This window comes from Trematomus bernacchii, unplaced genomic scaffold (genome assembly GCF_902827165.1).
Source record: "Trematomus bernacchii unplaced genomic scaffold, fTreBer1.1, whole genome shotgun sequence".
NCBI lineage: Eukaryota > Metazoa > Chordata > Actinopteri > Perciformes > Nototheniidae > Trematomus > Trematomus bernacchii.
In genome coordinates this window covers 4483727-4498736 of record NW_022987973.1, presented here as the reverse complement: position 1 = coordinate 4498736, position 15010 = coordinate 4483727, and the positions used below count along the sequence as shown (strand labels likewise).

The 15010-nt window shown below is 40.5% G+C and overlaps 1 protein-coding gene across 1 annotated transcript; it reads left to right on the top strand.

Moving 5' to 3' along the window:
• Nucleotides 1-1150: 1150 nt before the first annotated feature.
• On the top strand, nucleotides 1151-14943 carry dna2 (DNA replication helicase/nuclease 2). The gene is made up of 25 exons (XM_034116963.1): nucleotides 1151-1493; nucleotides 2214-2267; nucleotides 3546-4380; nucleotides 4568-4688; nucleotides 5041-5190; nucleotides 5716-5899; nucleotides 6012-6160; nucleotides 6355-6477; nucleotides 6930-7176; nucleotides 7532-7646; nucleotides 8042-8198; nucleotides 8353-8544; nucleotides 8659-8901; nucleotides 9408-9521; nucleotides 9631-9740; nucleotides 10005-10114; nucleotides 10218-10346; nucleotides 10736-10828; nucleotides 10994-11187; nucleotides 11407-11496; nucleotides 11703-11916; nucleotides 12330-12419; nucleotides 12502-12687; nucleotides 12830-12976; nucleotides 13367-14943. Exons 1-25 carry the CDS (start codon nucleotides 1464-1466, stop codon nucleotides 13418-13420), a joined length of 4131 nt encoding a protein of 1376 aa, XP_033972854.1. The 5' UTR covers nucleotides 1151-1463; the 3' UTR covers nucleotides 13421-14943.
• The last annotated feature ends 67 nt before the right edge of the window (nucleotides 14944-15010 follow it).

Here is a 15010-nt window from a genome sequence, read left to right as displayed (position 1 = left end):
AAAATAGTGCAAGTAACGCAATGGTGCAAGTAAAATCTAGGAATAAATAAACTATATACATGGATAAGATGGACTGTAAAATAAAAAACTGTACAAAATAATAAAGTGCTTTTTATTGTATGAACATATAATTAAAAAAGTGTCCTATACACAGATGAGTATTGCAGTATTATAAATCAATGCACTAAGCAGAGCTCAGGAGTTGAACAGTCTTATGGCCTGCATGATAAAACTGTCCCTGAGTCTACTCATTATTTTCCAAAGATAAGAGCACAGGAGGGTGGGACTAATGATCAACTGCCTCATAAACTCTGCAACAGTTGTTTCAAAGTCCATATTAAAAGACAAATAATGGAATATCAACCAGAACTGTGAACTGTGGAACCTGATCTGGAAAAGAAAGTGACCTACCTACAGCACATGAGGTAAATACTATACTTTATATACCACATACCCAAATACCTGCCTGAGGAAATAGGGTTTTAAACGCTGCACATTAAACATAAACAGTACAACACATATTTTTATGGAGATGCATTATCTTCCAAAAGCCTATTATGCTACAGTAGCATTACTCTGCCAAACATATGATGCAATACAGGTTGAAAAGGTTTGCACTTGAGAAAGGAGCATGTTATCATGTTAATGAACTCTAATTTATAAAGGCACATTAGCTATTAGTTGAAAGTCCGATATTAAAAAACTATTTGCCTCAATTAAAGATTTTATAGAATTTCCAGTTTCCTGGAACAAAGTCTTCACTAATAGGATTTTTTGCTTTGTTTTTAGTTTAGCTTATTTGCACAACAATAAGGATACAAAATAAATAGGCTACATATGATGGGGGGAAATGTAATTACAGAGCCATTGATGAAGGAAGCCTCATTCAGAGTCCCCTGCTAGACATCTATGCTTGGTTAACAGAGTGTTGTTTGTCATTTAACAATAATATAATATGTTTTGCATTGAATATAGGAACTATGAGTGTGGTCAATAATTTTTAGTTTAATTATTTAACTAAATGTATAACGATTAATTATTACTTTTAGAGTTTGGTCAGGTAACCGTTTTTTTTATTCTGCCTCTGATTAAATATGTTTAAGCGGAAGTGCTCTGTCGCCACTTCCGTTGCGCGAAACTAAAACTTTGGCGCGCCAGACGTTGGAGACAGCTTAAAGACCACCAAGAAGATGGCTGCAAAACATTGAAACAGTCCGGTGGTTGTCACGGAACAGTACCGTTGTTAGTGAAGTCAACACTAACTCACGCAGTCCCCTGCTGTGGAGATGCAGAGAAGTTTAAAGTTAGGTAAAATAGTCTCTGTGTCGTTTGCAGAAGCCGAGGAGGTTAGCCTTCCGTTGACAACACCGTTGATCCGTTCGTTCAAAGCATATCGCTAATAAACAGCTTTAGCGAAGAAACGCAGATAAATACAGACACCTGGCTGTGTTTAACCAGACACCATGAACAGGACCAAACTGAAGAATACCAAGGTGAGTAGAGAAGGATTAACGAGCTGTTTATTTCATATGAAAACATGACGAGGAATTCTCGTCAACAGTAACTCTTAAAAACGCCTCTAATCAGACGGTTAGTTGTAGCAGCTGTCACCGATCATTAGCCCTTCAGTCTCTTTTTAGCTCAGTTCTGCTCTGCCTGGTTTGTTTGATGTGTATGAATGCAGCATGTGTTCCCCCTTGCCAACACTGTAGTGTAAGGAAGTGTTTTAAAGGTTTAAAACCAATAGAGTAATGTATATAATGTGCATGAGATCTCCCCAGTGCCCAAAATAATAACAATGAGCTTAAGATGCATTTGTCAAATAATGAGCCTGAATTCAAATGAGACTTATATACAGTAGCCCATAATACTGAACGTAATAATTCACCTACTATTGGCATTTATCACAAAGATAAAACACCTTATTGACACAGTTAAATACAAACAACAACATATATCAGGTTCTTAATTGCCTATTGGATATACATGTAACTTGCATGTGTTGTGATTCTTTTCGTGTTCATTTAGACATAAACCATAAGATTATGACACATCCTTTGTAACTGATGACTTAAAGGGAAGCTTATGTGTAGGAAGAGCTTTTCTACAGTCTGAAATGTTGCTTTCATTTCAACCATATGCTCAGTTTGACTAAAAACGAGGGTTAAAAGCACCAGTAAAATATTTCTAAATGTTTGTTTTGTTTCTGTCAGGCGCCAGGAGGGCAGAAGAACATCTTATCTTTCTTCTCCCAAAATCACCAGAAGGTATATTTTCTTTTTTCGTTAATTGTTTCTCTCTCTTCTTTTCAATTTGTTATGATTCCTTTATTTCTATAAGTCAGTACCTTTTATAAACCTTATGTAGACATTATAAGTTATTTTAATTGTTGATTATTTGGGAGATGAACAATTTGAGATATCATTAATGTTAATGTGCATATATTAGTCAAATAAAAAACAATCAACTCTAAAAACAATAACATAATAATAATAATTTCAATTTTTATAGCGCCTTTCAAGAGACCCAAGGACGCTTACAATGGGAAACAAAACAACAAAATAATAATAGTCACACAGATACACAGGTTAGAAAAATAACAGGTTGCTGGGTACTGCATTTTAGCTAAGGCCAAAGGCCCGAGTGAACAGATGGTGTTTGAATTGTTTTTTGAAAGTGTCCAGAGAGTCGGCATTCCTGATAGCTGAGGGGAGAGCATTCCAGAGGGTGGGGGCTGAGACACTGAAGCCTCTGTTGCCAAAGGTTTTCAGCTTGGAGCGCTGGATGGAGAGCAGCCCGTTGTCGGAGGACCGCAGCTGACGAGAGGGGGTGTAGGGCTGAAGGAGGTCAGAGATGTATGCAGGGGCTAGGGAGTGGAGAGATTTGTAAGTTAGCAGGAGGAGTTTGTACTGGATGCGTGACTTGACCGGGAGCCAGTGAAGGTGGATGAGGGTGGGGGTAATGTGTTGCCAGGGCTTTGCTGGTCACCCCGAACAGAACTCCATTGCAGTAGTCCAGGCGAGAGGAGATGAAGGTATGTATTAATGTTTCTGCAACGCGGTCGGGGAGAGAGGGCCGGAGTCTGGAGATGTTTCGAAGGTGAAAGAAAGCAGTTTTGACAGTAGACCTGATGTGGGAGTTGAAGGTGAGGCTAGAGTCCAGAGAAGGGTGGATGGAGCAGCCATCGACGGTGAGGAGGAGATCTCCGACCTTCCGGACCACAACTCTGAGCTCTGTTTTGTTTTTATTGAGTTTCAGTAGATTTGTTGACATCCAGGTTTTGATGTCGCGGAGGCAGTTGACTACTGACGGTGGTGAACATAGGTTCAGAGGTTCTGTGCTTTTGTATTTTTGTTTTCGTGGCCAGTAAATTCTTCTTTTCTCTTAAACACAGTGTTCACCTTTTTGAAGTTGGTTCCGCTTCACTCTAATTTTTTTAATGTTCTTTTTTTATTGTGCTTTAATGCATTTTTCTTTGATTCACATAAACAGAGAATTAATTATATATATATTACCATTTACTAATTTGACTGTGTTGCTTTTAGGACGTGTTGTCTTCCGCAAAATTACCCGTCACTGGCACTGCACTTGCCAGGACTGAACCTCAGATAAAAAATGGCGAAACCTCCAAGTTAAGACCCCACTCCCCTTTAAAGAGGAGCATCCTCTGGGATCTGGAAAACCTTCAACCCATCTCCCCAGATCTCCTCCTCTCTGTGCCCGAGACCCCCGACAGTCAGATCAAGCTTTCGTCCTCTTCATCCAGTGATGGAGGTCGACTGAGCCCCCGGCCCGGCAGAGGTTTGGCGGCGGGTCTGGAGAAATTTGGCCACTTGTCACCCATCTGTCGTAGTCCCCGATCTAAAGGTCAAAGAGCACGGAGAGTTATGGGCGAGGAGGGAGGAAACACAAAGAGGGAAGAGGGATGCTCTGCCTCCGTGAAAAGAGTCATCAGCCCTCCTCAAGAGTCTCACAATGCCAAAAGACCAAGAAATGCCAATCCAGCAAAGCCAGTTGGCCCTTTGAGGACACCTCGTTGCCCCGGTGACCAATCAGAGGGTCAGTGTGTCTCTAATGATAAGGGAAACGTTTTAGAGGAACAGAGAACACATCAGAAAGAGAGAGATGAAAAGGAGAAAGATGCTGGTTTTACTGTGATAACGGAGCAGAAAGCAAATGGAAACCTACACACTCGTCCGGATAAAGATACTCACACTCTTACTGCTCACATGCATAAACCTAGTGTGCAAAGTATCTCACCTGCAATGCAGAGAAGTGTAGAGCCAGGAGAGTTTGACCTTAAAAGGGCAGGAGCTACAACAGCAGCACGGACATCCAATGGAGACGACCCGACATCATCTGATCAGCAGCAGGCTGGAGGTAAGCTGATTGAGTTCTAATAGATCAATAGTTTATCAATACAGTATACATGCAAAATTGAAGAATACCAAGGTGAGTAGAGAAGGATTAACGAGCTGTTTATTTCATATGAAAACATGACGAGGAATTCAAAATTCCTATTTAGCTAGTTTCTATGATACGGTTTTATGATAATTTCTTTGAACAGTGGAAAATCCAGGAATGACGTCAAGCGGTCCTGTGGAAGAGATGGTGGACGACAGCTGGTTTGATGACCTGATGGACAAGAATGAAGGTCTTGTCATAGAGGAGAAATCCAAAAAACCACGGTAAGAAACACACAGAGGTAAGAAACACACAGAGAGTGCTGCAGAGAGTGATTCAAATTGGCTCATGTCAATAGCAGAGGGGGAAGAGCATGTAACACATGGGGACTATATGCAGGTTTAAGAACTTGATTTTGTCACAGATAAGATGGTGAAAAGCCGTGTTAGTAAATCCGTGTGTGACTTTTAGTAACCTCATAGGAAAGTGAGTTTGTAACTGGAAAGTTCCCAAGGATACAAGAAATGATAGGTTTATTCTTCAGGTGTGCAATGTCTTTGTTTTTTGGGGAAATGATGCATGACGATTTCAAGAAAACTCAAGCTTATCTGATATACATCCTGTCTGCTCATACAGCAAGGTGCCAGACCATGTGATTCTTTCTGGAGGACTTAACAACCGCTACTGGGTGTTAGATGTGGAGGAGAAGCCTGCCAAAAAAACCCTGACCATCACATGCTTCAAATCTCAACATCCAACTGAGACGTGTCTGCTGAAAGATGGATGGTACGGCTCTGTGTTCTTCTGTCTGTTAACACTGTTGCTATGTTCAGACTGCAAGACTGTCCATCAGGTTTATGAAGTGTTCAGTCCTTTATGTGTCACCAACTCTTCTTCATGAGTTGATGTGATGCAATGTTCCCTGCTGAAGTCTTTGCAACATTTAAAAGTGCAGCAAGAAGTGTGCGGCCCCACGCAAACTAGCCCATTGTGTGTGTTGTTGTAAAAGACACCCTTAGCAATTGTATTTTAATTGCATTTCAAACCACCTTCAAAAGTGGTTTTGATCTGTAGTGCTAAACTCAATCTTGACCTGTTAGTCTGGAAAAGGCCTTATTCAAATCCTTTTTTCACCGCATCGTAAATCGCTTTTTCCCTGCCCAGGTGCAGCCCAGATTTTTGGAGGAATCACTGACTTCTCAACTTTAATTAAAGACAGTATTTCTGTATATTTGCTTCTATGTCTTCATTATGCATATTTGTGTGTCTCTTTATATCTGTATAAAGTAATAACTCCTTGCGTGTTTGCAGGGAGATGACCCCAGTGTGTTGTGGGGATGTGGTGCATCTGGAGGGGGTCTCTGACGGGGAGTCCTGGGTGGTGGACAGGGAGCAGGGCTTCCTGGTTTTACTGCCTGACAGCCTTATCTCAGGCACCAGCATCTCGAGCTCCATCCGCTGCATGAGGCGTGCAGTACTGGCAGACATGTTCAAGGTAAGAGGATTCACTAACTATATTATCACTACCTGTGCTTTCATGTTTTTTGGACAGTACACTTACCACAATACCTCCTGCTCTCTCTGTTTCTCTCTCTCCCTCGATGTAGACTTTTGATGGTGGCTCCAAACAGATGCTGAATGGCACCATTGTCCATGAGGTCTTCCAGAGGGCAGCTAGAGCTAAAGACTTTTCATTGGAGACACTGACTAAAATGGCAGACCAAGCCCTATGCAGTCCTCAGTACCTGGTAGATATGTAAGTGGTTCGATTATACCCAATAGGCTGCTGCAGACCTTTTTCGTGTGTGAAATTATAACATTTGCGTTTTTACAAAAAAAACGTAATCATTAACTAAATAACAGCAAAAAGGGGCTTTCCGTATTTCACTTGTTGAAATTAGTTTCTGTCTTGCTCAGTTATTTCTTTGTTTGTCATCTTTTTGTCTGTAGGTACAGTTTGGGTGTGAGTCAAGAAGAGATGAAGCAGGAACTGCATGATTATCTGCCCTCACTGGAGCATTGGGCAAAGCAGTACCTCAGCTCCTCATCGCCAAAAGCCATCAGCATCAAAATGTACACACACACACACACACACACACACACACACACACACACACACGTATACATACACATACACATACATACAGAGCCAGGGGTTGTTTGACGGGCTATTTGACACACACACTTTTGGGCCATTCAATATTGTTTAATCTGCCAAATATTTTCTAGATTACTTTTTTTATTCTAGAGAAATGTTGATTCAAGGTGATATCTTTTAAATATCTTGTTTTGTCAGTCCATTACAAACTGTATTTTTTTTTAATATGACATAAAACTGAGAAAATCAGGCAATTAACATATTTTAGAGGTTGAAAACTGTGTTTTTCTGCAATTTTTGCATTAAATAATTACTATAACAAGAAAATGACTATTCAAATATTTTTTTATCGAAAGCCTTATTGATTGCTACTAAGGATTCGTTACTTTAAAGAGATGATAATCTGCCTCTCTTTCAATCACCTCAGCCCTAGCAACAGCAAAGCACCAGGCAGATGTCAGGACTCGGCGATGGTTGTCACGGTAGCAGAGCTGGCAGATATAGAGGAGAATGTGTGGTCACCCAGGTTTGGTCTGAAAGGGAAAATCGACGTGACGGCACGGGTACGAATCCAAAAACCAGGAAGTGGTAGTTGCAGAAGGCTGGAGGAGAAGACCATCCCCCTGGAGCTGAAAACTGGGAAAGAGTCAAACTCCATAGAGCATCGCAGTCAGGTTGGTGTTCTCTGTAGATTACTTTTAACTTTGTTAGGATTGACTGATATGAAGGCATTTTGATTCTGTAAACATCTTCATGTTGAAAGCAGAAGCGCAGGATACAATATGTATTTTTCTAATATAAACATACAGGATATACAAAATAGTTATAATTGCACTGTTTCTATTATATTCTGTTTCTATTATATTCTATTTACTTGCACTATTATCTGTTTTATTGTGTTGCACTGTTGGAGGAGCCTGTGCCCTAAGATGTTCATTGTCATAACTATACTGTAACTATGCACACATGACAATACAAGCCTTGAAACCTTGAAAACCTTGAATAAGCCTTTTGTGTGTGTGTGTGTAGGTGATTCTTTACACTCTGATGAGCTTGGAGAGATACAATTCTGAAGCTGGCTTCCTGCTCTACCTGAAGACCGGCAACCTGCACCCTGTGGTGGCCGGCCACATGGACCGCAGAGGTACGGTCCACACACACGTTTACAACCTGCCCAACACCAGCTGTTTACAATCATATTAAAACATCTTTCTATTTCATTAATTATTGTACAATCCTTTCTTAAATGTATGATTTTATTCTCTCTAGGGGTGTCACAATTGAATATTTATGTATCATATATTCATCACTTAATCATAATCAAATCATTATTTGTGTGTGGAGCGTTGGAAGAAGCAAACTATCTAACTAACTCAATTATTTAAGAGTGCCTTGATATTTTTAAACGATATTATCATACGTGTATTATTTTACCACCAGAACCTTAATTTACAATCACATTTTGTTTGCTTGAAATAATGATGAATCCACAGCAGCATCTCCTTCATCACCTTTTATGCTGAACTCTGTTTGTCTCAGAGCTGCTGAAGCTGAGGAACACTTTGGTTCATCACATTCACAACTGTGTGAAGAAAGAGGCGAAGCGGAGCCGTTTGACTCGACTTCCTGACATCCTGACCGACAGACAAACCTGCCAGTACTGTCCTCAGCAGAGAAACTGTGCTTTATACGAAAGGTTAGCTTTCTTTCTCTTTTTTTCTCACAACTTCCTGTCTTATTGCCCCCGTTTCCTCCTTCTCTACTTCTTCCTGCATTGTATTTCATCTATCTTTGTGTGTTTTTAATTGTGCGACTGAACTTAAACTAAACTGTCCTCTCTCTACCTTCAGGTCTCTTGATGGCAGCTCTGCAGACGACTGTGAGGACGTTGTGCGTGACTTCCTACAGCAGGAGACGGGTCACCTGATCCCACCTCATCTAAGCTATTTTTCCCACTGGCTGCTGCTCTGCTGCCTTGAGGCTGGCAGCATGGAGGCCAAGAACGGCAGAAAGCGTGTGTGGCTTGAGACGCCGGAGGAGAGGTAAAAAGACATGTAAACACTTCGATTACATTCAACACCTGCCATAAAACCAGCCCATTCATACTGTATTATACTTAATATGCATCCTTTGCTTTTTCTGATCTGTTTTTCCAGTGAGAAGAATGGGAGCTGTGTGGGGAATGTGCAGCTGAGCGGTCCGGTGACCGTGCAGTCTGAAGGGGTTTTCCTCCATAGTTTCCAGAGAAGCAGCGCAGTGCCACAGAAGGGTTTGGTCAGCAGCGGGTTGGCCAGCGGAGATCGTATCGTTGTTAGCGACCAGGAAGGTCGTCTGGTTGGTTTAGCAACAGGATACCTGTGTGAGGTCAGCAGGACATCGATCAGCTGCACTCTGGACAGGTGAAAACAAACCCTCAAAGAGATGCAATTAAGTCCCACCCCTTCTGTGGGAGAAAACGATTTAGTACTCTCCATCGACTCTGGATTGTGTAAAGCTTACTTGTCAAATCTGTAGGCCAGCAAAAAACAGAGAAATGCTTTGAAGATGCTGTGTGGTGGGATGCACTACCAACACAGCAAAGAACCCAGATTTAAGTTTTTATAAGCTCCAAAACACACAAAAAGGAGCCATATCAACTTCACAACTGGTGTGTATATATAGGCTGCAGGTTTTTTTCTTTTGCATTTCTGCCCTTATTTGCATAATCTGGTGCTAATTGATTTCCCCATGTCGTTTATTCGAATATTTGGCCGTTCTCGCTCTCTCTAAACATGTTTGCTGAAGTATATTTCAACCAAAGATGGACTCTAGGACAGTCAATAGTTGGACTTTTCCTTTACAAGCTGCTCATTTAAAAGTCAATAACCTGATGAACACCTGTTTTGCTGTTCATTGTGTTTTCTAGAGACCTGTCTAAGTTCAGTGGTGTGTTGTTTCGATTGGACGCTGATGAAGGTGTGGTGGGCCTCAGCACTCACCTCACCAATCTCTCCAGACTGATGGAAAACAGTAAGGACAGGTAGGCACAGCAAAATGCAACAATGCAAAGTTATCATGGCATAGTATGTATGGAGGAAATGAACTAGGTGACATTGAAGATGATGGCGTCCTGCATTTTATATTTGCAGTGATCGTCTGAGGGAGCTGGTCGTTGACCTTCGTCCTCCAGAGTTTATTTCCAACCTCAGCTCTGTTCTGCCAAGAGAGGCCAAGGACACTGTGGCCAACATCCTCAAAGGTGAGACAGATATTCTGTAACCTGCTCTGTTCTTCCACGCTGCCTGTCTCATTATTTATTTTTGCCCATTTCTATATTACATTTTGTTTTACTTTCAGTTATTGTAGGGTAACCATTTAATCCCCAAAAACTGCACAGTTATAGTTTCATACTTTTTAAGTTTAACCTTTTCTAACATTTAATAAATTATTAATGACTTTCTTACATGAAGACAATAGAGAATGGCTGTCGGTTCAATTGATGCATTTGTGATTGTGTGTGTAGGCCTCAACAAACCCCAGAAGCAGGCCATGAAGAAGGTGTTGTTATCTAAAGACTACACGCTGATCGTCGGCATGCCAGGCACGGGCAAAACCACAACCATCTGCACCCTGGTAAACTCCTAACCACGATCTGTAAACTTAGATGGAAATGATCTCCTTCCCAGTGAGAACAGAGCTCTTACTCTCTCTTCTCCACCTCTCTGTACTCTTTCAGGTTCGCATCCTTCACGCGTGTGGGTTCAGCGTGTTGCTGACCAGCTACACCCACTCTGCTGTTGACAACATCCTGCTGAAGTTAAAGCGTTTTCGGGTTGGATTTCTGCGTCTTGGGCAAGGGCTGAAGGTGGCTGTTATTCATTATATTAAGTAAAGTACGAAAAATAGGTCAAAATAGACTTGACCTCGACGTTAATCGTCATGGTGTCAAGGAAAGATGTGAAGGACAATTCATAAGGACTTCAGAATAAGGCAATCAAGGTGCTAAGAGATTCTGACCCGACAAGTCTACGTACATTTGCGGAAAGTGGATTTTAATGACGTGAGTCTGACATGGAGATGCAACAAGAAATTGTGGGATCGCATTATCCCGTTTTCTTTGTTAAGGATTTGTCAAGTATACTCTATGCTAAATGTTAGAAACCTTCCTAAGCAAAAAACAGTGTTCAATCGCAGCCTACAACTCTTTATTTAGAACCCTCTGACTTTTTCTCTTGTATCTGCTGCCCTCTCCAGGTTCATCCAGACATCCTGCCTTACACAGAGGAAAGTGCGAGAAAGAAGGGAGTTAAATCTCTGTCAGAGTTGGAGCAGCTTTATAACAAGGAGGTGAGGAGTTCGTTTATGGAATATTTTTACAATTTCTTCTTTGCAACAGCTTTAACTGACTTTATGTAAACATCATAATACAAAAAGAAAACTCTTCCATAAAGTGAGTTCTTTCTTTTACCATTCATAACAATCCTGTCTCTCTGTCTGTGTCTTTCTGTCTAGCTGGTAGTGGCAACCACCTGTATGGGCATCAAGCATCCCATATTCACACGTCGGCGGTTTGATTTCTGCATCATAGACGAGGCTTCACAGATCAGCCAGCCGATCTGTCTGGGACCGCTGCTCTACGCCAAGAGATTCGTCCTGGTTGGAGATCACCAACAGCTGCCACCAATAGTGCAAAATCAGGAGGCCAGGTAAAGTGTGTGCGTGTGTGTGTTTGCAGATGGTGTATGTTGATAAAACAATACAAGAATTCTGTGTTAATAACATTTATTTAAGTTATTTGTCTTTTATAAAGTTAAAACATGAGAAATGTTTTCACATTAAGTTAAGGTCAAGCTTCAACATGTGAATGTGAGTTTGGGAGTTAATATAAACAACAGTTTTACATTTCTTTCTTTTTTTTCCTCCAGGTCACTTGGCATGGATGAAAGTCTATTTAAGCGACTTGAGCTCCATGATGAAGCAGTGGTCCAACTCAATGTACAGTACCGGATGAATAGGTACAAATGCAATCACAGACAACAATGCTTGCTTCAATAATATGTTCCCGTTTATTTGTTGTGAATATAATTTGATCTTAAGATAAACTGGTAATGCTTGCTTTAGCATTGAAGAGAAATATATTAATGTGACAACATGGCAAAAGTGACAAATAAACAAAAGCTTTCCCACTCTATAATCATGTGTGTGTGCTCTGTGTTTCCAGGCAGATCATGTCTCTCAGTAACTCCCTGATGTATGAGGGCCGTCTGGAGTGTGGATCGGAGAGGACGGCCTCGTCCCTGCTCACTCTGCCCTTCCTGCTGTCCGTCCAATCAGAGCTCAGTGCGTACGCTGAGACTCATCCAGAGCTCGACCTGGCTTGGATACAAAACACGTTACTGCCCAGCCACCCTGTCTGCTTCCTGGATTGCTCCATGGTGCGTGGAATATACTGTACAGTGCACGTCAAGCAGAAGCTATTGATATTTCACTGGAATATTTAAGCTTTTAATAAAGGTGCTAGTTAGTTTTAATTTGTCTAAAGCTTCTGTGAATGTCATGCAGCATACAAATGACTTCTGTTACGATAGTCAAGCATCTTCCATCTAGATAGTTTTGTACTAAAATGTTTGGATACGCCTTAAAGATGTTTTCATAGACACATTTGGCTATCTTTTGAAAACGCAATAATAAAGCCTTTTTCTGCTTCTTGGTAAAGGTCAAGCTGCTTTAACTGTAAAATAAAGTGATTTACATGAAACAATATTGCTCTTTTAATAGGGCTGTTATTGTGAAAAAAGAATCAAGGTGTGCTAATCAACATCTTGTTTTTCTCCACTGCTTAATGTAGGTGCCAGCACTGGAGTCTGTGGGGCAGGGAGGCGTCAGCAACCACACCGAGGCGGCTCTCATTCACAAGCTGCTGTCACTGCTCATAAAGGTACATCAGTTTCCCAAGCGGTGCTCAAGTTTTGATACGGCTAGTTATCTTACTAACCCCTGGATATTTCACTTTTCTCCAGGCGGGTTGTAAGCCCAGTGATATTGGTGTGATCGCCCCCTACAGACAGCAGCTAAAGAGTATCTCTGCTCTGCTGCTGTCCCCTGCGTTCGCTGGTGTGGAGGTGAATACAGTCGACAGATACCAAGGACGAGACAAAAGTCTGATAATTTTTTCTTTTGTCAGGAGCACTTCAGAGGATGGAAATGTAAGTGTTTCTCCCTCTAGTTCCCTTTTTTTTCCTCTTTTTCCTCTTCTCTGTGCCACAAAATGTGCATCAGTCAACAAGCATATGAACAGGAGAGAAGTATCTGAATGATAACCTCTATCTGCTGCCTCTCCTTTCATAGTTAGGAGAGTTGTTGAAGGACTGGCGTCGTCTGAACGTAGCCATCACCAGGGCGAAACACAAGCTGCTGATGGTGGGCTCGATCTCAACGCTGCGACGCTACGCACCTGTGGAGAAACTCCTCACCCATCTCCAGCAAGAGAACATGATATCCTTTATTAACATAATACATGGATATTTAATTACTCTACAATGAAACTAATGTTAGCATTAGCACTAGTCATGTGTTGCAAAAATTGCAACATTTCGCCAGTGCTGTACATTAGAATTAAGCCTAATTGCTGGCCGGCTTATTGAAATGTCCAAAAGTGACACCAATTAAATAAAAAAAAGTATCAGGATTTTTTTTTAAATGGCCAATTTGTTTCTGAATATTTTAGAATCGGGAGGTTTTAAAAATCGACATATACGTCAATTTTTTATGCCAGATGTTTAGTTTTATAATAATACATTTATCAATACATTTGGCCACATTTCCTCTTTGTTGTTGTCGATGTATTTTGTGTCTACACAATGTTTTCCTGAACCTTTACTTCACGTTATCCAGCTCCCTCCAGCAGCCCACATGGCTTTACAAAGCATGTCCCTGTGAAAGAGTCTCTGAAGACATGGTGGTGTTTTCAGAGCGCCGATGTGTCTCAGTGGAGCAGCCTGTCGCTGTGGATCAACTCAACAGGGCAGAGGTTGAATGCCAATCTGCAAATGCACTCAATGCTCTGGAGGCTGGGGTCAGTTGCTAACAATCAAAACCTACTTATAGCTATACTGTCAATCTTTGAAACAAAAATAACATTCTGCTAAAAGTTTAACAATGTATAACCGATACATTAATCAACACACTAGGACAAGCTGAGGAAACCAGGCTTTTAAATTAGTCTCTATTGTCTAAAGCACTTCGAAACTCTGGTGTCTTTGTTGTATACAATTTTAAATATTGAAGCATACAGTATGCACCATTCAGCATTTCTTGCCACATTTTGTGCTGATAAATGTTCTGTTTTGGCTCTAAACATTCATACTGATACAAGTGGAAGGGAAATAGCAAGACCTCATAGAGACCTTTAGGCTTCAGCTGTAATTCTTTGCTGATTCATTTAAAAATACAATACTCTAAAAGTACTCCAATATCAAAAGTGTCAATATTTAATGTCTATGCTGTGAAACAAGGTACTTTTAAAATAGCTAAAGAGTAGAGCATCTGTAACATGGTGGTAAAGTTCAAATGTATTGAACTGAAACTGTTTGGATGACTGTACGGTGCATCAAACCTCAACTAGGACTGATCAGAATTCATAGACTCAGATATTGGTGTTCAAATACCTCTGTCAATACACTGTGACAATAATTAAGACTTCACTGTCGGTACTTTCTCTAAACATTTCCACACACAACACAGTAAGTCATTCTTAATGTGAACAGGACCAAACATCTTACAGTTCATCAGTCAGATAAGCTCAGATATGTCAACTAATCCGTTAACTGAAACGCAGTCTGGAGGAGGAAAAACTAGACTGAAAGATAGTGAAGCTACATCACAAAATGATAATAACATGAGTCATTTTCAGTCCTAAATGAAACATTTTGCAGTCAATTCTTATTTTGTGGTGGTCACTGGACTTTATTCACACTTGATGAGAAATATTGCATCAACAGTTTTATTCTGTGAATAGACTTAACTGGACTTGAAATATATATAACAAACTGATATAAATCAATAATCATTATTATTTTGTCTTTATCGAGCAGCTTTAAATGTTATACTGTTTTACAGAAAAAGCTTATTTTTGAGTCAATTCCTTTGCGTTCATCCAAATGCAAACCTAATGCTGCGAAACTTTACAAAGGAAACTGCCTGGTACCATGACAACCAGAAAACCTCAAGGAGTGTGTAGGAAATCACAATGTAATGTTCATATGTAACCTGATGCTGACAAACTGTGAAGATTCAACTGATGACAGATTTCTTTTATATATTATTAGAGCAAGTCAGAGAACATCCCAAGCCAACTGTGATTCTACCGTTGATCTGTTTTTCACCCAATACACCCTCTGATTTTACATGTTCTCACTGTTTTGTTACTTTTTTAATATTGTAATTTTGTAAATAAAGAAAATAAATACTATCAAAGTGTGAATTGTTTTTTCAATCCTGTCAGATGTTAAATTAGATTGACCAGACTTG

What these genes read in the sequence shown, in the direction of transcription:
- dna2 (XM_034116963.1), top strand. Translation starts at nt 1,464, where the DNA reads ATGAACAGGACCAAACTGAAGAATACCAAG. An exon ending in TCTCCCAAAATCACCAGAAG is followed by an intron (nt 2,268 to 3,545) that starts GTATATTTTCTT and finishes TGTTGCTTTTAG; the next exon opens with GACGTGTTGTCTTCCGCAAA. An exon ending in TGATCAGCAGCAGGCTGGAG is followed by an intron (nt 4,381 to 4,567) that starts GTAAGCTGATTG and finishes TTCTTTGAACAG; the next exon opens with TGGAAAATCCAGGAATGACG.